The sequence below is a fragment of the Pelecanus crispus genome, chromosome 5, assembly GCF_030463565.1.
Source record: "Pelecanus crispus isolate bPelCri1 chromosome 5, bPelCri1.pri, whole genome shotgun sequence".
NCBI classification, from domain to species: Eukaryota; Metazoa; Chordata; class Aves; order Pelecaniformes; family Pelecanidae; genus Pelecanus; species Pelecanus crispus.
Genome location: NC_134647.1, coordinates 44,294,087 through 44,318,759, shown reverse-complemented (window position 1 = coordinate 44,318,759; position 24,673 = coordinate 44,294,087). Strand labels below are relative to the sequence as shown.

The following is a 24,673-nucleotide window of genomic DNA, read 5'->3' as shown; positions in this document are numbered from 1 at the left end:
ATTTACAAGAAAAAAAACATTTTCTACTGTGAAGGTAGTCAAACCCTGGAGCAGACTGCCTGGGGAGGCTGTGGGATCTCTATCCTGGAGGTACTCAGAACACTGTGGGACACAGTCCTGAGCCACCTGCTCTAGTGGACGCTGTTCTGAGCGGAGTGGTTGATCCAGATGATCTGTGGATGTGCCTTCCAACCTGAGTGATTCTGTGGTTTGGGATTATGGGCACTGAGCTCCTGAGCAGAGTGTTACTGTGCTGGTGCCTTGTGGGCAGATGTGTGGAGTCTCCATCCCTTGGCCAGGAACAGCACAGTTACATGACGTACATAGGAGACCAGCCACAGCCAAAACGTGCAAACTTACAGCTGAACAAAACTTTGAAAGTCTGTAGAAAATAACTGTAAAGCCTAGTCATCAGCTGACCCCTTAGTAAATTGCTATTGAAATTCTTGTTTCTGCCTGTTCTTAGCAAATCTGGCATTTTGGCTACTCCTGAGGTGAAGATAGTTGTTTCTCTGACTGCCTCATGTTTCTGCTGTCTTATTTGATTTGGCTTAGATTTAGGAGGTGTATATTTGTTTTTTAACACCTGCTGTAAGTTGCAACTTCTTGCTGAATGAGTTTGACATCTGGTTATAATGAACTTTGTCTTACTGCTCTGTGTTGGTGAGGCAAACAATGCCCAGCAACCCACAATTTATATTTAATATAAAATTCCAACAACAAGTAATGGATTGTACTGAAATCCTTAAACAGCAAACATCTTCATTAGAGGTACTGATGACTGATGCTTACTCTGGTGCCAAGCACAGTGGGCTTTAAATTTTTCACAAACTGAATTTGAAAGCCTGGCACTACGTTTCTAGCTAAGCTGGTAAGCCTTATTGAGGAAAGCTTGCACTTGAGCTAGGTTTAATGGAGCCTGTGCTGTTCATGCCACTTAAATTTGAATAGATGCTTCCCCTGAACCTGTGTGGCTTCGTAATCACCAACATGTGGTAGAAGAACCCAGTTGCACAGACCCAACCAACTCCTCTCAGGTACATTTTTCTGTATGGGAAGGTGAGGTCCTCCAGTCCTGTCCTCCAAGGTGGAGTCTGGTTGTTGTGTTTTTGGAGAGAAGATCTGCTGTTCCTTGCATAGAGTACAGAGCTATTGAGTAACAGTAGTACAGCGTATATCTCCAGTAAAGGTGAAGAAGGACACTCCTGGATTGGTGACCTCTTAAAACACTTGCTTTACCTCAGCATGATTTTGTGTATGCATTGGAGGACAAGGCAAATGCCTGCCTGATCCTTGGGTTTCCCCCCCATGGTGGAAAGTAGAGTGCTTCTTGCAAAGTCTTCCTGAAGCATGTGACTTTTTTCCATTACCACCTTTGTCACACTATCATCTTTGTGGTAGGTTGGGGCTATTTATTTGATGTATGAGGCTGTGGCAGAAGGGCAGCTCCAGCCAGTGGTTACCTCAGGTGACCTGAGTGCTGCAGTGTGTCCCTGATGTTTTGAGAGGCTGTCTCTAAGTGATGGAGAAAAAAACCTAGGTTTCTCTAAACTTAAGTCAGAAATAAAGCCCCTCTTTGATTTAACTGCTGTTAGATTCTTGCATCTCAGTGCATGTAGCGTCTTAGTTTAATTGTGTTTTACTTTCTGGAAGATTGTTTGTTCTAAAATTTCCTGTGGAAAAGCCTACCCTAAACTTGCTATATCAGCCAAGAAGAGGAGACTACAAATACAACGGTAGGGGATGTGATTTATTTGCAAATAGAATGTGTTCAGCAAATGCAGGAAAAAACACTCAAGAAATGATTGCAGATTCGTTACCTGATAGGTTATAATTTTAATGCTATTGCACTTGTCCTCATTTGCAATATGTGTATGTGTTCAGCTGGGATGCCTTTAGCTCTCCAGTGTGTTTGGTTTTGTTTTTTATACAGGTCTTGATCATTACAAGGAGATCAAAGAGATCAGCATTTGTGAATTCCTGCCACCTCACTTGGTCATTTATATAGATGTACCCGTCCCAGAGGTGCAGAAAAGGATTCAAGAGAAAGGCAAGGTAGTTTTATCTCTTGCCACTATTACTGCCTGTTAATGTCTGTTGTAGTCACACCCTTATGCGTGAGTCCTGTGGGGCTTGCCGCAGAATGCTGCTTCTGAAAAGCATCTCGTCCTCTGAAGTGTAAGAACTATGTGTTGGTGATGACTGTGTGGGTATTCTGGTATGCTTGCTTTAAAAAAAAAAAAAAACCAAACAAACCAACCCACAAAACCAAAAAAAAAGGCAAAAAATCAACTTTTTTGACTGCATCAGTATGCTGTCATTTCTATGATGAGAAGCTCTGTAAAAATCATCTGCCCTTAAAAAACAGCCTTTGTAGCTGCTGTTTCAGGAGTCGTGTCAAGGTAGAATGCTTCTTGCAGCATGCTCTAAGGTTATCTGTGCTTCCTGAGTGCCAGAAGCCCTAACTGGCTGTCCCCTTCTCCAGCTTCCTTAGCTGACTGCTGTTTCGACCTGTGTTGACATTGATGTGTGGGTTGCTTGTGGTCAGCAAGTTCAGTTAACTTTCTGAAATGAAGAAAATCACTGCTTGGTGCTTTCGTGTTAACACAGCAAAACCACCAATTTTAAACTTAAAACTAATTTTATATAGGTATTCCATGAGATACAAACCCCAGGGTGCTTTCTGGCTAATCTAGTATAAAGTTGATGAGAAATACAGTTGTTTCTTGTCACTAGTGCAACTTCAGTCTAGTTTGAGGTTATGATATGTGACTCTTACCTGTTGTTGATCTTTGACACTTGTGGGACATTCTCACTTTTGCTGTCAAAACCCTTTGAGGGTGGCATAGTTTCTCTCCAAGATGTCTTTTTTTTTTTTAAAGTCATGGTATAGGATGGAGACTACTGTTAAAAAGAAAAAAAAAATTAACTTATTTTTGTAGCATTGTCTTCATATTACTCTCTTGTTATATCAGCATATTGGATTACTGGGTTATTGAAATAGTCTTGGATGAGAAAAGCTGTAGGGTACTTTTGTATAATGACTAATCTAAGTAAGGTTTTTGGTTTGGTTTTGTCCTTCCCCCTTCTGTGATATTTGGACATAACTGTTCGCAGATGCGTTATGAGGATTAAATGATGTTTACCTTGTGGCTTGTTCAAAGGCTAAGGGAAATTGTAGTCAAGTGAAGTATTTAACTGTGGAAAGCCTAATAGATTCAAAGAAAATTCTGATTTATTACTAAAAAATTCTCATGTTTCTTGAATGCTTGGTGATGCCTGCTTTTCTTGAAGTGTGTGTGTGTGTTAGTGTGCTAGGGTGAGCTAGTAGCATTTCGTTTTGCAGTTTCCTGCTCATTTAAGAGATAGGCTGGTGACTGCCAAAGGGAAGTGACTTCAGAGCCGTAAATGGAAGGCTGCCCTTGCTGCTTCGTGATCTGTGTGGCCTGAGTTCCTTACTCTGCTGGTCGAATGACTCTTCCCTTCTGCCCTCCAGCAGTTTAGGCCATGACTGAATGTGCCTCTGCGCTTTAATGAGCAAGATACTTTTGTATAGGAAAACCATAGCTTTTTTTGTTTTAGCAACTTCAGTGACAGAGTTAGAAGCTTCTTAATGTATCATGGGAACCTGTGAGTTCTTTGCCCTTGTGAGCATAAAGGTTAGTGGCATTTTTGAGACCTTCTGGCAGAAATTGCTGGTGTAACTTGTAACTTCCTTGGGGCAGTGGCACTGCTGAACACTAGTGCTTGTTTGGGTATGGGGTTTTTTTGGGAATTCTGCCTTCTTGGCGGATGGAGTGTTTCACTGGTATTCAGTGCGCTGCCGTTGCAGGGCACTGGAAAAAGAAAAGCCCTCCAGTGGGCCCAACAAGCAGAGACACAGATCCTTCCAACACAGTGGGCATCTTGGATGAACATTTCAAGCAGGAAACGTAATTTAATTTTAGGATTGAACTGGAGGAACACACTGTAGAGTAGAGAAATTCCTGGCATTTTGCAAATGTGGCATTGAAGTACATAGTGTGTAAGATGAACTGTTCAACAGCAGGTATAATATCCATGAAATTTCAAAGATAGATTTTTGGAGTGGGTGGTTGGAATGGATGGTTGGCCATGCACTTGTTTGAAACTGTGGAAATGGATGCACATTGGCCCTCTTGTTGAAAAGGCTGACTCAGACAAAATTCTATTTTCTGGATGACTATAACTTCCTTGGATGTGCAGGTAGCTAGGATTGATCAGTCCTTGGAAAGCTAATCTTTTTGGGGCTGTTGATGGATGGATCTCTTCGTTTATGTGAGCTCAGGGAAAATGAGGTGATTCCTGTAACAAACTGAAATAAATTGGAAGGAAGTTTTTCGCTTTTACATTCTTCTGTTTAACTTGCCTTTCCCTTTCTTTTTAGATTCATTAGTATATCAGAATTTTACTCATATGGCTCATCATTAAGACCATGAACGTAATAGTACAGGGCAAAGCAGCGACTAATGCAGACTGACTTGTTCCTTAGGGTACTCTAGATATTTAATGCGACGTAAGAAATTCTAAACACTCCAAAAGTTTCAATTCTTGAAACTTTCATTAATATTTATGTGGTTCACTTGGATGTTTGACTGCTAATACAAGAGTGAGCTCTTGGCAGGTAGTGTTGCAGTGCCTTCTGCTTAGGCTGGAATCTGTGCTGGTGGGAAAAGAAAGAAAACTAATTTCACAACATTGTTTTCTGTTTGTTTTTAGCCATATGAGAAAAAGGTGTCTCCTTTGTATCTCCAGAACATTGAGGATGCTTACAAGAAAACCTTCTTACCAGAGATCAGGTTAGCAAATCAAAATGTTTTGTCTGTTAAGTCTTTGAGTAAAAATGTGTGCAAATCCTAAAATCTCTGCCAGTATAAGCAAATAAAATCATGTCATGTGAGAAATCCTCCTTGTGCTGTGTGGTACAATATTATGTCCTAACGATGGGGTAATGCATCCATGGCATAACAAATATGTGTACTTGTGTGTAGTTACCTCTGGCATCTGAGAAGCCTGATGCCAGTGTTAGGATATTGGCAGATTAAAAATGAAGTCTTTTTAGGTGTGAGATTTATAAAGCAGTGTTTTTTTGACTCTTTAACAGATTCAGAGTGGGTGAGGTGTTGTACAGTACTAAATTAATTGGATTTCATTAATGGACCTACCTAATATATTGCAAAGCTAATGAGCCCTGATCTGCAGTATATTTTTTTCTTCCTGCTGTCTTGGGGCATTGCAACTTCACTGTCATGGAGTCAGATACAGGGAAGCATAAACTTTTTCATTAGTTAAAAGAGCACTTCAGGAGCAAAGCCAGGAATCTGGTCTGTTTGCTCTGTAAAAACAAGTTCTGTCTCCCTTTCTGACACTATTCTATGTGGTTGGTGTCGACACCTTTGCTGCTTGCAGCAGTGGTTGGAGTGCTTTCTTGGAGTGATATCCAAAATGCCATAGCTATAGCTGTGTGTTTGCATGACCTGAGGAGTGTGTGATGCAATATAAGCTTTTCTCAGGCCTTTTTGGAGAGTTTGGAATTTTTCTCTCCTAAAAACTCCTTTCAGTTGTCATAGCTTCGGCTAGTTTCTTGATAGTGGTATGGAGGGAGAGGATAAAGGCTTTCAGGTAAGGGACTGTTCCCTTTTCTAGTTCTGTTTCTCCAGCTCATGAGGCATACAGTTGATAGCCTTCCACATTTGAAAAGGATCTGATGGTCTTGTTGCTGCTGGTAAATAAAGACTGCACTACTGCCTGCTCTGAGAGACTACAGGTGATCTTATCTGGGCTCCCCTGGCTTTCTCTAGCTGGGAAGCAAGAACGTGTGCACTGTAAACTTGAGATGAGACTGTTATAGTTTGCCAGCTATCCCAATTCTTATAAAAGAGCTCTATCAAAAAATCAAATTGTCCTAAAAATCTAGAAGCATGTGAATGTAAGCAGTCTTGGTCCCTCATAAACAAATAGCTTTCTGGAAGGGAGACTCTAAAAGGTCACAGAACCAGGCCTACTTTACATCAAAACGATCTGTAATCATGCAAGGTTTGGTGTGTGCATGAAGCTGATTATTGAGTTACATTTAAGTCAAAGTAGATCTTCAGGTATATTGTAGCCTGTTTGCTTCCCCTTACTTTCTTGCTCCATCTCAAAGGGTAAATTGGTGTAATTATGCTGTTGGCAATTGAACTGAATAACTTCATACTGAGCTTGTCATTCATAGAGGGCAGAAGTTGTTGGTGCAGTGTATGGTCAGCTGCCTCCCAGTGCATCCCCCACAGGTTAGCAGCCAGCACGCAGCTCTCGGAAGGAAACGGAGGCTAAGGATGGAGAAGGGAGGGTGGGAAGCCTTGGGACTGTCATTCCCCTGAGGGCAGAACTGTTTTGAATTTACTGGTGAGGAGAAAAATGCTGCTTGTTCTTTGGATCAGATTGAGCCCCAGAAATATACTGTGGTGTTTAGTGAGGCTAAGTCCTAGACTAGTTCATCCTGCTGTGATTTCAACTCTTTCCCCTTTGTCTGTACATGGTCAGTACGCTTGTTAAGCAAACACCCTCCGGTTGGCATCCTCATCAGCAGATGGGCTTACAGTGGCTTGTCAGATCAATCTTTGTGCTCGGATCTGAAGAAGGACATCTCTGTCCCCTTGATGTGGGGGAATTGTGAATATGTGAAACTTCAGCTTTGTGCATCTCTGGACCTCACTGATGGCTTATTGGATAAATACACAGAAGCTTCGACTGTCTTTAACTGTTTGCCAGCTTGCAGAGTGATGCAGTGAACTATATTCATGCCTGGCTGTTAGTCTCTAGGCAGGCTAAGAAGTATTTGATTCCCTAGCTCTTGAGGATGTCCAAAATCTGCTTCAGACAGGCTAAAAAGAGTTATTATAGACTGTTGAACAAGCTCCTACATACTTTCCATGTTCAAGCTTATGTTTGCTTGTTCTCTTCCTTTTCTTGAAATGCAGGAAAATAGTTTAGTTTGTTACTTAGCAAAATTCCTGTTACGTTGTTCAATTTAATTGGAGCACCTTGATGCTGCTTGAAGTGGTATGTTTTACAGTGAGTATATGGCTATCTTAAATTTGGTGCTATCTTTCTAGTCTGACGTGTTTATGAACGTCTTTTAATGTTTCTTTTGATAGTGATTTGTGAGCCTGGTGCTGTGGCAGGTACTACCTTGTGATTTTGAGCAGACAGTTTTTGGCTTTAGTTTGATTTTTCTTTTCCTGGACCAAAGCCCTAAGATTGCTAATGTTCACTTTCATATCCAGTACTGCTTCCACTGAGCATCTGTTTTCTCTTAATGAAAGCCTTAATAATCTGCAGAGTATCAAGTGATTTGATCTGCATTGTTAATGCAATTGCCAGTATAAGACTGGTGAAGTCTGACCTCTCGCTTTGATTACGGACATCTGCTATTGAAAATGTCACTGTGTGCTATGCTCTCACGGCAGCTCCCTTTGAAAGGAGGCTATGTATTTTCTTTCTGTGACTGAAAAGTCGTGTGAGGCTTTATGCTTTGTTCTCAAGTTGAGAACTAACTCTTTAAGTAGTTCCCCTACTAAGAGCACCAGTTGAATGGCTGACTGTAAAAGCTTGGGAGTTCGTAGGAATAAAAGGCATTTTATAAACTAACTTTACGTGAGCTGTTTTGACTGACCAGTGTTAATGCAAACCAGAAACTAATTTGGACTGCTGCAGTTATAAGTTACTTTGATCATGTGACTACTTAGAGCAACAATGTTTAGATTGCCAGCCTTAATCCTGATTAAACTTGGAAGTGGTTGTGCTAAGCAAAAAGTCTGCAAATTCTTCCCAATGCTCTTCAGGTTTGCTGTGTGTTGTTTGATATACTGTGCAAACTGGGCTTTCATTTTATTTCCTCTGAAGTTTTTGTTAGCTAAAGGAAAAGTCTTGCAGGGCAGCTGGAGCAGGTGGGAACAACTGTTACTGAGGGCGGCTGTACATATGTAGTGGTGAAACATGTTCATATAGGAGCTCCTATTGTGGAACTGCTCTGCAAGTGACTTTCCTATGAAGGCTGCTGTATGAGTAGGAAAACAATCTTGTAACCAAGAAGCTATTACATGTTTAAATGTTTTTCTACTTACAGATCCTGCTGTCTGCATTGTATTGGTTCAGTTAGCTCAGTCTTAGTAAATAACGATGAATGAATCATAGCAGAAGAACGTATTCTTCCTGCAAAAATTACCCATGGGTATTAATGTACTTATAAAATGGAAGGTTTATGGAAGTTTTGGGTTAGGCTGGTTGAAAATTTTACTTGGCTTCAAATGGGTTGGGCAATTGTAATTGGGGTAGTGTCCACATTAGTGAAATGGAAACAAATTCATAGGTGGGATTTTTTTGTTTGTTTTTTGAACTGAAACTGTAGCTACCACAGGCCATTTGCCCCTTAAAACAATTTTCCTTCAGGAAAGAAGCAAGTTTTAGGTCTAATAGGAATTTTATTGCAAGAACACTGTGTAAGCATCCTAAAAAATTTTAATGACTCTGGTTCTGTGTTTGGGCCTTTTAACTTCATTTCTGCTTCATTTTGGAGCAGGGGGAAGAGGATGGATAGAGTAGTTGTACTGGGGGAATTCAATTTTTTTCTCTTTGCAGTGAGACCAGTGAAATACTGCAGTACACAGCAACTGAGGCAGAGGATGTGGAGAAGGTAAGAGTTTGTTGCATGTATTGATTTTTTTTTTTCTTTTTTTTGTTTTTAAACTTCCAAGACTGAAATGTAAAGAGAACATATTGTCCTAGATAACAAACTTAGTTAACTAATTAATGCATTTAGTGTTTGTTGATATGGCAAAGATCTGGGCTGGGTCTGTACTAGAATATTTTGATGAGTGGGTGTTGTTTTGTCAGAGTGAAAATCCCACCCCCCATCCCTTTTGCCAAGATATCTGGCTACCTAAGCAAGCAAAGCTGTCTATAGACCACATGATTATCACTAATACTTTTTTTCTTTAGTGTTGTTTGTGTGATGTAACTTACAGTGGATGTTTCCAAACTTGGTTTGTTTTTCCAAGCAAATCCTATGAGGGAGGTGAAAACAACATTTCCTGAGTCTCTGCTGGGCTGTGCAGTGTTTGGCTGTTCAGTCAGCATCCCTATTTGAAGTGGCTGGTGGGATGGGCAAGGGTCTACATAGCTCAGTTTGGGAACTAGTGGCATTAACCAAGAGGTAAGTCACCCCAGAGCATACAGCTGAGACTGTTTACCAGTCTACCAGCCGTCTCTGTTGACTTTTGCTGTTGTGCAGCTTCCTATGATCCAGGTTGGTGCACATGTTCTTATGTGATAAAATAGCTGTTGTTTTCTAAAAACTAGTCATTATTTGGTTATAGCAAACAGCTGGACAACCACAGCTGTTATAAGCCTTGTAACCCTGGGTTATTCATCTGTACTGGCTAGCATGTGGTATCTAAACTGCAGGGTTTTTTCCAAATGGTTTTGCCAGACATGTTAGCCCTGGACCAAGCCAGATAAATTGCCTTCTCATTGCTAGGAATAAGCCATCTCTTATTATATGATAGGATTAACATGAGATCACTGCTTCCTCCTACTCCACTGTGTTATTTTTTTGGAGTAGGTCTAATATGTTTGCCTTATTTCAGCAAACAGTCTTGCTCATGGAGGGTTACTAGTGAGATAACAGAAGCCTTTTGCTTCCCCACTGTTAACTTTTCTCTGTAGCTGCTGTCCCCTGCTGAGAAGAGCAACAAACTTTTTGTAATTCTGGACAGGTTTGTAGTGGGCCCATTTCAGTTCTAGGGATGAAAGTTACATGGTGAATCCCTCAAAGCTCACTTGAATTCTGTAGTAGCAATAAGGATCTCAGCTGCACTAGAAATATCTTTTCAGATATGTCTTGCTGTTTTTAATATTTTCATCCTTGTGTTTCTTGTTTGAAAGTGCTGATAATCCTTCTAGAGTCCACTTAATGTTCTCCTTTCCTCTGTTAGAGGGGAAAAGAAATAGGAGGCTGGTTATATGGCTTTTTGCTTTAGGAAATAGGTCCAGACCTTTGCACAGCAGTATGTGATTAATTCCTAAATCAGCTGGGAAGAGAGAAGTGGCAGGGTAATTACTCTGAGATGGAGAACATACTGGTTTGGGAAAGTGTAACAGGCTTTCCCTAATCAGGTGCAAAAGGAAAACATTTGTTTTGGTATACCAGCACCTGTCCACCTACCTGTACTACATATGCTATTCAGCAGGTAACAGGCCATCTTATTGCAGAGGTTTGTGTGTAACTTTGTGGGGACACTTCCATCTTGCCACGGGACATGTCTTAGAGCCTTTCCTAGCTAAGCCTCCAAGTCAGTGCTTAACTAAAGAACCGTAAGCCCAACGTTGGCATTCATAGCAAGGGAGGTTTCTGGCTGCTTACTGCCTTTGTGGAGTTCTTTCAAAAATTAAAAAAAAAAAAAAAAAGCATATTTGAACATTTCTAAGTGTTGCAGGAGGCAACCTCTTACTGCTGTGCTCACTCACTGGTGGACTGGGTTTGACTGGGATGAAGTTAATCTTCTTTGCAAGAGCCCATATGGTGCTGTGCTTTTGATCTGACCAAAACAGTGTTGATAATGCACCCGTATTTTAGCTATTGCTGAGCAGTGCTTGCATAGCATCAAGGCCATCTCAGTTTCTCACTCTGCCCCCTGCAATTAGGCTGGGGTTGTGCAGAGGTTTGTGAGGGGACGCAGCTGGGACACCCGACCCGGACTGACCAAAGGGATATTCCACACCATGTAACATGATGCTTAGCAATAAAACTGGGGGGAGGTTTTTTCCAAACTAGTGGTTGCTGAGAGCAATCTTGGGAGCAAGGGGCTGGAAAATATCCTGGATCTTTGAGCTTGATTCCTGCTTGTTGGAGCTGGTGATGAATCTGTTTCACCTGAAGTCTGCAGTAAACTCTCCTCTCTTAAGCCTGACTTTGGAGGACCGAAGCATGGATTTTAGTTGGCATTGTGCATGACAATAGCCTGCACCTAATATCCTTGTGTTCCCATGCAAAAGCTTTGTGAAGCAGAAAATATTGATAAGGACTTTCCTGGTCCTAAAGGTTTAACCCACATTAGCTGCATTGCTGTGCATTTGTAAGCCTTTTAGTTCCCTTTATGAGAATATGGTTGTGTGCTACATTTTGGGTCCTGCCCTGTCATGACTGTATTTCTGGACACTCATGCACTTGATTATAGAGGTTATAATTATTAACCAGGAGATTTGTGAGGTAGTTGGAGTTTATACCCACAAAAAAGGGCTGGTGGCTTCAGTGTGACAGCAGATAAATAGAAGTTCACAGTGAAATCACACTTCGAGGCAACTGCTTGCATTTGGAGTAGTGCAAAATTTCAAAAATATCTGAAAACAACATATTTTTGGAAGTTTCAAAAAAACCAAAGTCCTTTCCTTTGTTCTGAGATCAACTGTATTTATGCAGATAGCTGTATTTATGCAGATAGCTTTCTGCAACATCTACCAGCTGACGATTCTGACATTAATCCTTCTGTATAATTTTCAGGAAGGAAAAAGTGATGGAAGAGGGTAAACCTTTACATTTTGTCTTAGTCCTGAAGTTGTTTCCAAGTAGCTCTTGAATGTCTGAGGTTTCAATCTTGTGAGTACCCCTGTGAAAAACCAAGAGCGCAGCATCATTGTTCTCATGTGCATTAAAAAAAAATGAAGTATGGCTTTAGTGTTAGTGAGGTTGGGGTGCCCCTGCTATTGTGGTAGATGAATAAGGTGTAGAGCAGCTGGTAGGCACTTCTTGTTGAAGTTCACACACCTGCAGCCACAGTGAAGATTCTGCTTTGCAGTGAGAAGCATCCTCTGTGGCAAGAAGGATTCTCTGCTATGTTTTTAGATTTTTTTTTTTTTTTTTTTTTTGAGGGACAAAAATAGAGAAATGGGAAAAAGCTGAAGTGAATGAAAAAACAAGGTGAGGGTATGGATGAGAATATCGAGCAATTATAGTTAGTTTTTCAGGCTATCATAAAAGAAAGGATAACAAGATTTGAGAACCATGATGTTTCAAGAAGGTAACTGCAGATGTTTGGTAGAAGAAATGAGAGAAAGTTGGGATGGGGGTGTTATTTGCTTGTTTTTTCTCCTTCTCTCTGAGTGCTTCTTGAAGTGGTAGAATAAAGCAGTTTGTTTCCTCCCTAGATTTTTTGGTAGTAAAACCCATTGCTAGAGATTTTATTTTAATCCTGTACATCAGGGTTTAAATTAGTCAAAGCTTTTATGGCTCAAGTAGAGAGTCTACCAAGCTCAGCAATCTTGTGTCATCCCTGTACATAGGGTCATCAGTATGCACTGGTGTAGTTCTTAATTTGGTTGGACAAATCTGGACTAGAGGAAGGATTATTATTTTGAAGTCAAAGTACAAGATAGTATATTTTCATTGTTAGATGTTAGCTATGGAGGTTGGTATTCTTTCCTCTTCAAAGAATAAAGTCGTTTTTTTTTCCCTTCTGTTCAGATTCAGTTTATCTTTGGAATGAAATAGTTGAAATTTGGAAATAAGGGTTGGTAGGAGGGACTTGGTTTTGGCTTGTAGGGTTTGTTTACACAGGTGTATCCTGTTGATAGATAGCAATGTTTAGCTGTTAGCTAGCTTCAGTTCTACAGATTATTTGCTATGTGTTTTGGGAGCTAAATTTTTTTATGAATTTAGAGTTTAATGGCTTTTGATTTGGTCATAGCAGACATACACAACTTAGAAATTACTTTTGTTTCTGAAGTATTTTAGAAAGATCAGTCAGGGTTTAATATTGTAATTAGCATTGCTTGTAGTGGCTAAAGGAGTAAAAAGTGCTGAAATGAGCTTCATTAGGGTATTTCAGACTGCTCTTACATGAGGATAAAACTGGGAATAAAAAGATAGCTATACGTTTCTTTAAAATTTTTTTTGAAAGCCCTGGATATTGAAAAAGAGGTGGGGGTAGAAAGGAAATAACTTAAAAACTTAACCAAAATTGTTTCAATTCCTCTGTGCTTGTGAATAGTGTTTCGTATTATGTATCAATTTTATTCAGTGTCACCAGCTTGCATAAGCAGGAGAAGATGGTGAAGATGGGAAGCGGCTGACAGACCAGCTTTGTGCTGTGTCCTTTGCCAGTGCAGAAGTGAAAGGCTCCAGAACTAGCCTGCATGAATTTTTCAGTTGCAGGTGCTGTATGTGGGCTGGGCTCCTTCCTGCAAGCTGTGGTCTGAACTCTGTAGGGTTGTAGCCTGCATTGCTCCTTGTGTCTGTCTCTTGCTTAAAGAAATAACCTGTGAGGAAGGAGTTTGGGGGAAAGTCATCTGACAGAGCAACTTATCGGGGTTTGGTGTCTTTGTCACCAGAAATGATACGAGTAAGAACAGTGTCACCTTCTGCTGCCTGCCACCCCCCCAGCTCTTCCAACAGCAGCACTTACCAGATCACTGTGAAACAATCTTACAAATTTTAAGCTGTTCATATTGGCTTAGTTGCAAAGATTACAGAAAGGGGTCTCATTATTGAAACCATTTTTTCTAAATCCTGCCATGCTCTGCAATATATTAAGACCTGATCTCTCCTGGATGTTATTACAAATTGTGCTGCGATCAGGTTTAAATCATTAATTTGCTGCTAATTCCCAGGGGGTGCCAGGGCATTCCTGATAAATTAAGAAGCTGTTCTTCCAGCTTGGCCAGGAGGCTGATAGCATTGTTAATGAACTGCTGGGAGAGGTATCTTCTGATATGATAATAAGAGTGTGCAAAACTAATTTGGATACAGATTTCTTTTTCCCTGCAACATATTCTGAGCCCTGTTGTTAGCAACTCTGTTATTAGTCCTGTCATCAGCCATAACAGGGAGTTTCCAAAGCTTTGCTGTGGAGTAGAGAAGTAATGGCTTATGCATAACTAATGGTAAGTATGGTGGAGGTTCATCTTTTAAATTAAATAATTAAAATAAATAATGGATATTTGAACTAACTTACCATACACCTTTCTTCCTCTTTACGTCTTTGAATGCTTATCTTGGGGAGTTATGTTACAGCAGTTTGGTAGGAAGAAGCAGTTTCTAAATACAATTTTGAAAGCTCTTCTAAGAAATGTCTGCAGTTTTCTGTAGTGTTTTTTGGAGATTGAAACATTTTTCCATCAATAGGTGGATTTGTTGTTGGCTTTTTTCTTTTTTGGAAAAGTAGGTTTCATATGCTCTCAGCTACAGTATCTAGTTTGCCAACTTTGCCTCTTTGTAAGAGGTTAAAAACGGTTAAAGAGCATCTAAACTTTCTTGAAGTTTTAAACAGGCTTTGGTGATGTAATGTCAACTGTATTTTTTAAGTCTTTATCAGCAAAATTAGTCTTTAAGACGTATAAATGCCTCAGGGAAAATGATCATGCAGTCATATCTCTAAGCCATTATTTCTTACCATAAAAACATAATACTGGTAATAAGAGTGGACCTTTGTAGTCAAAACTACTTCGTAATAGCACTTTGTTATTGCCTTTTAAGTGGTGATAGATGGAATTTAGCATTTGCTGTGATTGTGGGAAATAATTATTTTTAATTTATTTTATCACTGACTTTATTACTGGCATCAGCTTATTTGTTAATGGATCGACAGTGTGTCATCAGGATTTCGGTCCTGACCTCATAGCTTTATCCTTTCCGTCCGGAAAAGGCCTCTGAAAAGTGGTGTTTGGAGTTGTAACAATCTGCTCCTTCCCAAGTTGCTTCAAGGTATTATCTCCACCTTATTATGCACCTTACGTGCATCCTCCCAACACTAGTTTGGGTTTCCTTCAGATCTAGTCAGTTGTGCGTGATAACCTCAGGCTCATGTTAAGCAATTGCCCAGTAGACCAGCAGTGATCTGTTTTCTGATTGAGCCAGGCTGTAGATGAAATTCAGACATGGGATTGATAAGTTTGGGGTTGCTGGAGGAGTGATTTGCTGAGCTGGTGTTACTCGTTCGAATGATTCTGGGTGCTGAGCTGTGAGTTTTACCTTTCCTTTCTGCTCAGGATGCATGCAATAATGGGTAGGTCTTGATGACTGATCAAATTGGGAGCCTTTGGACTTCTATCGGTATGGCTACTTTCAAGGGTGTTTGAGTTTTCCAGCCTGAAACATGCCTTGGTTTCTGTGATGTGAACCACACATAGCAACACCGAGAGGCAGTTGCCACAATTGCTCCTCAACCTGTCTAAGTTAGTATGCCATGAAATCATTTTGAAAAAAACCTAGGCTTCCTATGTAGCATGATGAGTTTTGTTTGCAACAAAGGGGGGTTAAATTCAGACTTATTTCCATTTCCTTCTCAATCTACCTTAGAGGTGGGGTTGTACCACCTTTGCTTCCTTTCAGTCCCAATGGCAGGTTGAGGAAGAGTATCTTGGATCAGGTAAGAATTTAGAAACAAGGCACCTCTCAGCCTATTTATTCCCTGCCATCCTCTGCTCACCAAGGCTGAAAACACCAAGAACTTTAGAGCTGGCTCCCACGTGTCTGACCAGTGCTTATGGCAGGGCCACAACCTCCAGAAATGTGACTGGGAGATATGTTAGCTCTAAACATTTGCATTGTTACTACAGCTTTAGTACTGAAGCCTTTTTGCTGGGTGACTTGTTTGATTATTTTGATTATTTCATTGATTTGGGGGGTGTGTTCATTGATTTTGGATGTCCTGATCAGACCACCTCTTAGTGTGATTTTTATGTTCTCATTCCAGGTAATTGAAGACATTGAGTACCTGAAGTTTGACAAGGGGCCATGGCTGGAGCAGGATGATGTTTCTTTCCATCATTTGAGACTTTAGTAAGTATGATGTCTTCCAGTAACTGAATGTTACTTAGCATCAGATCTCAGGGAAAATGGTTAAAGCCTTGAGTTTTTAAAGGTATGTTTATATTTGCACTCTGACTTGTTTTCTTGTGATAGCAGGCTTTTGTAATACTGGTGCTTGGCACTGTAATATGGTGTGGCATTTTGCTGCTGCTGATAATTGATTAGACAAGAGACTCCAGACGAATAGATCCCATTCCATTAATAAAGCACAAGAACTCTCCAGGCATTCCCTAAGTGCTGTGACCTGTGGCCCTTACTTTTGAGAATGTATTTTTCTGAGCACTTGCGTTCCTGGGTGATCACAGAAAAGCATTTCATTTTAAAACAGAGCATTTATGCAATTGGCATGGTGGTTCCTTTGCTGCCCTGGCAGCATGACATCCTTCAGCAAAGCTTGTTGACAGAGTGACCTTGTAGCAAGTTTTATAAGTGGTGCTGTTTAAATTGGCTGAGTTTAGAGTGCTTTTTTCTAAAACTGGTGTAACCTCTTACGCTGTCTGATTTTTAAACCTTTCCAGCAGTCAAGAAGCTGGCTGAACAGAGTGTAGGGGAAAAAGGAAACAGGCAAACTTGGGTGACTGCTTAATAAGTCCTTTTTTTACCTCCTTTCCCCAGACTCCCAGTAAATAATCCTAAATAGAAACTTTAATCCTAATTCACAGAATGAAGTATTGCAGTTTTGTCATTCATTCTCTATAATAACAAGGGGGATTGTAAAGTATAACAATGTAAGGGTATTTTTTGTTGTTTTCCTTGTTAAAGATCCTTGTCTTATCTAGTTGGATGTGAAGAGATCAAACTCAGTGGAAAGTGCCTTGCTGGAACAGAATCAGATTTGATTATAGTATTTCTTTGCAAGTACCCCATGATTATCTGTCCTCCAGTTCAGCTGTGGAGTGCTACTGGTGGGGCTGCATGTGTTCCCAGAGCAATGCTGAAAAGAGAGGTAGCCTTCCAAACTCCAAAAGATGTGAACCAAACCATTGACGTGTATGTAAAGTGAGATCAGACCTACACTTTTATACGTGTTGCAGATGAAGCATCAGGAGTGCCACTCTGAAGTCATGTTGATGAACAAAATGTTCTCTGGATAACCCTGTAGGAAGAATATATCTACACTTGTAAAATTATTAATAGGGGTAACCTTGCATCGAAGTGAGACAAGCTTCCCGTTTTGCTAGGACTTCATCTTTAGACTGAATGTGCAGGTACTAAGTGCAGTATAGTCACTGCATTTTTAAAACAAAATTTAAGAATTATATTCTTGTCATATTATTTTCAGGTTATCTCACAGGTTAATAGAAACACAGGGATTTTTTTTAAATTGACTATCTGCCTTTGAATTTTTGTCTTTATTGCGACAGGCATTGGAGTAGTAAGTTAAACTCTGGGTTTTTTGCAGGCTTCTGGTATTCTTTGCCTTTTAGTTTTCTGTGCTGTTACTTCAAATGCCTCCTAAAATTAGAGATAATGTTCCTTTTCTATGACCCTTCTATCAAGGAGTGAAGACAGATCACAGAAGCGCAGTGTTGTGTGGTGTCTAAGAAACAATTTATGATTTGGGTGCCCTTTAAGTATCTAAGAAGAGTTTCCTTTATGTAGTAATTAAAGGATAGCATCTGGTGACTTAGACCCCACAAAACTATCAATCAGATTTCCTTGAAAGAGAAAATACAGTTAAGTTGCTTGCTTTCCCATAGCTTCACACTAGTGCAGGTATTAAGAAAGGATTATTAATTGCAGAGTGTAGGAAGGTGTTAAAGGAAAGCATACACTTAGAGCAGTGTATTAAGATATTGTATGAAAAGTGTACTTGGCAGCTGAAGAAGGGAATAAATAAGGACTCGATTTTTCATTGAACCTTGGGGGAGGGTGAGAGGGTCTCCTGTACAAGGTTCTTGTCATTGTAGATAATACGAAATTATTTCTTCTCTTGGCAGCATGTGGTTGTTTTAAGATCTTACAATGCAACAAACTGCTAATTTAAATGTTCTTATGGTTTGAGTTTTGCTGTTTCCCCTTGCTTTCAGAATAGAATTGTCAAGATAGCATTCGTATTCGGACAGATGATGAATGTGCTTGGTGTTTGCTTTGAGTCTTAATTTGGTGCTGGAGTATTAGGGCATTGATCAAATGTGGAACGGCAGATCCTGTGCCCATTTTGTGCTCATGCCTTGCTCAGCTGAATGGGGAAATCATGGGCGATATGTTGGGCAGCCTTGGAAGAGCACCTTTTTATAAAAATGTATAGGTTTGGACATAATCTTTTCTCATGTTAACTCCAGAAGTGCAGGACAGACATGAGTCTCCTGTCACAGCTTGCACAAACTTCACTCATGAGAACATGTCAGGCCCAGTGCTAGAGAGGGAACAAATGTGTAAGGACCCAGCAAACACTGCAGGGAGTCTGCTCCATGTCTTCAGTGTTGGAATTGCATCCCGGAGCATCAAATGGGAATTTCAGGTGCTAGTTCATGAACGTTAAAGCTGATGCTTTCCTCACGTTTTCCAATGCCCAAGTAGAAGAGAGCTTGTGGTACCCAGCCTTCCACAGATTTGCAGGTGTCCCATGCCTACATTAATTTTTTCTTTTGGAAAGAGTTTTTTAGCATGTTCCTTGTGGGCTGCCTGATCCATATGCTGGCACATGTTGCCCTCTCGTGGGCGTTTCTGGAAGGCTGCAGCAGGTATTTGTCTGTTTTTCCATATGCAATTGCTTCCTCCGCTGACCTCCTAGCATTTTGTGCAGCCCACTCATTCTGATGTGAGCTATTTCAGATCTGATGCTGCCTGGGAGTCAGAGGGGCAGTGCAGCGGGAGCCAGGGCATTGCAGTCGTAATCCTGCTCTGGTGCTGGCTTGGCTGTTGGCAGTTTCACCTCTTCCACCTTCTGCTTGTACCAGCATGTCTGAGGAAGGGGGTCGATGGGCAGGGGTGAGGATAACCTTTTCATTTCATGTATATAGGGTCTAATGCACAGAAACCCCAGCAGGGCCTCTGACTGCTTTGGTAATGCAAATAAGTAAGCTAATCAAAACAGTGAGCCACACCCATATAAAATTAGTTGCATAATGATATGATACCTTTTATTTCCCCGCTTTGCACTCGAGTAGTCTCTTCCTTGCCCTAATAGCGAGTAGTGTGCTTGTGGGACTGGGGCATGTCTTGGTAAAAGGTTAAAAACGTATATATTCGTGTGTACGTAAGCTGGAGGGATCTCCCAGAGGATGCTCTTCACATCTTTCCTTCCTCTCCAAGCACTGTGTCCAACAGAAACCACTCTGCTGGTTTTTTTTTTTTTTTTTTTTTGAAACGTCTCAAGAAGTTCCTCTGTTGCTACTGCACTCTCTCAAATGTGTTTTTATCTGTGCCCTTCCCAGTGAAAATGTGTGACTGTCTACATGCATTGCAAAATAAATAATGTTTTGGAATGGAGAGCTGTAAGTTTGTGTAATATCCCCTGTGTTACTTTACCAGCTGTTGCAGGGAGCTTACTGCATTTGACTTGTTTCGTCAGACAAGTCCATGGTTAAATCTGTTACATCCCTGCAGCTCCTTCAGAATTTGCTATAGCAGAACATACTTTGTATGGGCAAATTATTGGCTTTTTAAAGCCGCTACTAATTTAATTTTAAAAAAGATAGGTATTGGCATTTGTTTTATCTTGATGAAGAGGGGATCTCTTCCCATTTGGAAACAGTCTAGCCATGAAATGGTTTGCCAGTGTCATCTGTTCAATTTTGTTCATTAATAACTACTAGTGTGCCACAAACCCTGTGTAGTAAATCCTCCAGTATTGTATTTGGCGGGACATCAGACATATTTTGAGGTTGTTACTGAAGGGCCTTGTATTTGCAGTAACTAGTAATTTCTAAGTTCTGTTAACATTTGTTTAGCTTCTTGGAGCTATTGCAAACCCCAGTTGCTCCTATTTCCTTTCTGTTAATTTTGTTCTGGTTAAATGAAACATTGCAATGAGGAAGCATGGGAGTGAATGAGGGAGAGTGTGACCCTTCGGCTCCGTTTCACAGTGTAATTGAGCATACTTAGCAAAGGGAAGAAGTGTCCATGTTTGAATGTCTGTCTTGTCTGATTTCAAATAGCAGGACTAGAAATGCTTGCAAGAGGTGTATTGGACTTAATTTTGAAACTTTTTGTCATGGAGACTCCAAAATATTATAAACCATTCATTGTAAAACTTCTGGCACTATTAAAAACTGCTTCCTTTGGCACCTTATTTCTCTCTTGCTTCAATTGAAACAGTTTTTTGTAATTTCCTCTTTTCTGTGGCTTTTTATAGATTTGAAGAACTGTTGTTGCACCTTCTCAACTTCTCTTGCAGACCTGCTTTTCTTGGAAGGCTCTTTTTTTCTTTCTTGGTGTTCATTGAGTGTTTGTTGTTCATCAAGGGAATGGCCATGGTTCACCTTGAGCATGGCATACTAGTTCTGCCTAACTGAATGGTGGAGTCTGAGTCTCTTTGGCAGAAGGAGGTCTGTATGTCATTGCCCTGCCTTTGTTAAGTTCTGGAGAAAATGGTCAAGGAAGAAATGACAGGCAAGGAAAGACACATGGGGGACACAGTCCGCAGCTGTCCTGTGTGCCTGCTGAATGAGCACAGCAGCAGAGGATGTCAGTACAGTAAGAGCTGGATGCAGGAACCATCTCTCCCACCCAGCTCTATGTGCCTGTGGCATGAGCCAGGAGCATTTCTCCTTTCCCCTGCTCTCACAAGCATGGGCAAAATCGTGACCATATCACACGCTCACTGGCTCACTTGCACATGTTGTGCCCTACCCACAGGAGGTGGGAAAGCTGACTGCAACAGGGGCTGAGGAACCCTAGCAGAGGTAATAAGGTGTGAATAGCAGAGGAATGAATGCCACCCACTCGCTCAGATTCAAACCTGAAACACAATAACCGGCTTCACACCAGTTGGTGAGAAGCTGATTTCAAGGTGTGTAAGAAAAGAGTCTGTTTTCCAGTACGATCCACCTGCTATTTCTCAAGTTACTTTCATGTATAAGTGCAGAATTTAACTTGGGATGCTTTTGTGTTGCTAGCTCTAAGCCTCTTAGGCCAGTGAATGCTTTTAAGGTAGGAAGTGTGGTTTTCTAATACTGTGTATTGTCACTTCAGTTTTTGTGATTATGCCAGCATAAGTTGCTGAGAAAGCATAGCTCAGGCTATGAAAACTGTTTTTTTTTGTTTGCTTGACTAGTTTATTTTTTTTCCAAGCAGTCTACTTCCTTTACCCTGCCTTGCACCTTTAGCAAGCATGTTCATAAGACTTTCTAATGTTCACTGTGGTAGGCAGTTTTGGGACTTAGCTTCCCCGTTTCCCCCTCCCTGCCCCCCATGTGTAAAACGAAGTTATTTGTGTGTCATCAGGTTTCTGCAGGTTCCCTGAAAAATTTGTGTATCCTTGCTGTAAGCTGCCTGTAAGGGAAACAGGACTTCCTCCTCTGAAAAGAGGCAGGAATGTGTCAGTCCTGATTCCTCAGTACCTGCTTGTGCATGTCGTGCTGGACATAATGTATGAAGTGGGTGTGTAATAGGTGCTTTTGGAGAATAGATGAGCTGTAATGTACTTACGAGTGCGATTCCTGTGTAGCAATGGGAAGAGCTCTAGCTAATAGGATTATGGATGGTTGCAACGATGGTGAGCTAAAATCTAATGTTCCTACAGTATTAGGTCCATGCAGTCACTTACATGTTCTCAGTTAAGTTTGAAATGTCACATAATCGTATGGGTAGGTAAAGCACGCTCTGGGAAGCTATGCTACTGCATGATGAGCTGCTTCAAGAAAATATGGTTAAGTGCCAGAAAATAATAAATAGTGATCCTTTTGTGCTGGGGGAAAGAGAGAAAACTAAGGAAGCATAAAAGGTGCCTTTAAATGCTTCCTGCTGAGCAGTGAATTAGTTCTGGCAAGCAAATGTGGTTTTGTGGTTAAAGACATTGTTGTGGCAGGTGTCTTTGGGTGGTGCTTTTAGTTAGTATTCAAAGTTATTTCTTAGGGTGCAGAGCAGAGCTGAAACTGGAGAAACCATCTTTGGTAGCAGTAGGTTTGCATTTTTTGCTGTGCAGTGGTTTCTTTGGAGGCAGTGGTTGTGAGAGCAAAGAAGTTTTAAAACAGCAGATTTTCCATCTTGGCCACTAAATTAAAATAGATTGTGCCTGGGAATTGTCGTCTACAATTGCCATTGGTCTGAGGTTCATGAAAGAATGGATTAATTGCAGACTGGTTGACTACTGGACTCCATTTATATGTGTCAATTTATACTTCATATATACCTGGACAAATTTTATCTGCTTTCTCCTACAGACTTGTAAGGTCCAGAACATCTGCTCCTACTTGGCAGAGTGGACTCTCCCATTTCTGTGGGAAGAAGGGACAGAGATGTTTATTTGCTGATGGATTAGTGGAACTTCCACAGCCTCTGCTGTTAAACCTGAGCTCAGCAAGGTCTTTAAACATTGCCTGCATGTGGTCCTGTTCAAAGCAAAATTCTTAGCTTGCAGTCTCTACTCTCTGCACAATGAAAATGCAGATTAAAGCTCATAGCATTGGTACTGATTACAAGTGTGATTGCAGGATGGACTGTACTTCAGGACTGACGAGCTGGTACCTGAAGGGTTGCTTTCTGCTGGGGTCTGTTTATTTTAGTTCCAGGTTAATTAGCAGTGTGTATTAGAGCTGATTCCTTCTTGGCAGAACCCCAAGACAAGAGATGTAGTAGGTGCAAATGTGCTTCTCCCAGAATATGCTGGGATTCAGAAATAAAACCCGTTGCATTATCAGATCACCATTTTGGACAAGCTCTTCCATCCCAGCTCAGTTATTGCAAGCTGTCCTGGAGTGGGAAGGCTGGGAGTGGCCCACAGGAGGGCTGGTACTAGCATGTCATGAAAAGAGCTCTTGCTGTGTTGGCGAGGAGGCAAATGAGGGCTTTTTTTCCTGGCTTCCAGTGTGTGAAATACACATTTAATGTATGTGAAGATAAATAATGTCGTAGTTTATAGAAAGCATCTTTGGTGTTCATCCTGGCCTTGTAAAAGGGCATTTATCCTTACCTTCTCCCACCTCAACTTTTACTAGATTATTGAATTTCCTTACTAATTTGTCTGTAGTAGGATGATTTACAGTGTGTGTGTCAGGTAAGTTAGCAGACTAGTTTACTTGTTGAAACTATTCAGTGCTGTGAGGTAAGGTCCCAAAATTTGTGATCTAGGGAAAAAAATTAATTGCTTAAAGATTATTAACTTTGCTTTGCTCATGGCATATGTTTTCTATGTGTATGTAAATATTTGTAAGGAAATGCATTTCACTGAAAACAACACAATTTGCAGAGTTTGAAGTGTTGAATTTAGAATTTGGTCACTGTCCACTGCAAACAGATGTATTTTTCCCCAAATATGTATAGGTGGCACTGTTGGTCTATGTATAATACCAGTATGCAGAAGGTGGCTTTCTAGCAGTTTCTCAGACATTCTAAATTTGGGGTATTTGAAAGTGCTGGCGCTGCGCAGCATGGATTTTTGGTGGATCCTGATACTTGCTGTTACAGCTGCTGCAGCAAGCTTCCCCCAGTTACTCCCTGGTAGGATGCTAGAGGCGCTGCCTGCTTCCAAACCCTGTGATTGCCTCAGTGTCAATCCATTTAGGATGGGAATCTGGGGAAGAGCACCACCTTACTTTAATCCTTGTGAGGGTTCATTTGTGAAAACTAATTGAACAGGAGGCAATTAAATTAAGTTGATATAGCAAGACTGTGTGTGGGATTCAATAAAACCACTGTTTTTGCCTTGCTTATATAGAAAAGCAAAAAGCTAGAGGGTACCTTATGGAGGAGGCTCCTAGGGATGACAGCATCTTCAGGGAGGAAAACCTGGGGGAGGGAATGGAGAAGTAGGGAGAAGTTGGAGCAGGAGCAAACTGGAGGCAAGGGAGTAAAAAAAAAACCAAACAAAAAAAAACAACCCAAAAAAACCCCCCCAAAACACACCCCTAGGAACTGTGTGAGGAAAAGGACTATGTATTCATCATAACTGGAAAAGAGCCAAAAACCTGTGGAAGTATTACTTAACAGAAAAGTGGTTCTTTAATATTTGGTCAAACTCAGAATTGATGTTGCTGTCTTTGGGGCAGGATGTGGACTAACTGCTCCTTTTTCTTTCTTTTCCTTCTTTCTTTCCCCTCAGTGTTCAGGACAAAGATGGAGTGCTGGATCCTACAGCCATTCCTCGCTTCATTCCAGAAATCACAATTGGAGGCAATGAATATGATAAAATCTATTATGATTATCGATCGGTAAGTAATACTGGAAGGGGAGCAGTTGTATAGTAGCTGGGCAACTGTCCCTGCCATGGTGTAAGCGTGTTCATAACTGTCCTGTGCACAGCCTAGGCATCAATCTCATGCACAGGGATACGCATTTCTAAGAGTAAGTTCTGGATATTGTCCAGATCCCCACCTTTTTTGAAGTCTAACTTCCCCGCAAGAGGAATAATGAAGCAAATGGTTTGTTTCGTAAGCTGATTTTCTTTTTTGATCTTTAGATGTGGACTAAAGGATAAGTGGTTTTCATTTGTTTTTATTTCTTCTGCTCCGATTAGTCTCTGACCTCTGAAATCGAAAATAATCCTTTGAGTCAAACAAGAAAATTGGAAACCCATGGGGACTTCACTATGAAGATGACTGCTTATAAAATTCTGAGGGAAGGGGGTGTTTTTTCTGGAGTCGGCTGAGGAGATACGAATGTTACATTGCTTCTCAAAACTGTTGTTGCTTTAAATAGTGTGTT

At 40.8% G+C, this 24,673-nt stretch overlaps 1 protein-coding gene across 4 annotated transcripts in view; it reads left to right on the top strand.

Annotated features, from left to right (window-relative positions):
* The window catches only part of NDUFA10 (NADH:ubiquinone oxidoreductase subunit A10), a 44,121-nt gene that overhangs the window by 4,435 nt on the left and 15,013 nt on the right, over window positions 1–24,673 (top strand). For all 4 annotated transcript variants that reach the window (XR_012831069.1, XM_075710956.1, XM_075710957.1 and 1 more), the window contains 5 exons: window positions 1,934–2,055; window positions 4,738–4,817; window positions 8,641–8,695; window positions 15,750–15,835; window positions 24,072–24,180. Coding sequence is in view for 3 of the 4 variants with exons in the window: in XM_075710956.1 (XP_075567071.1) it covers window positions 1,934–2,055; window positions 4,738–4,817; window positions 8,641–8,695; window positions 15,750–15,835; window positions 24,072–24,180 (452 nt within the window). In the remaining variant the exon portion in view is untranslated. The remainder of the gene's footprint in view (window positions 1–1,933; window positions 2,056–4,737; window positions 4,818–8,640; window positions 8,696–15,749; window positions 15,836–24,071; window positions 24,181–24,673) is intronic.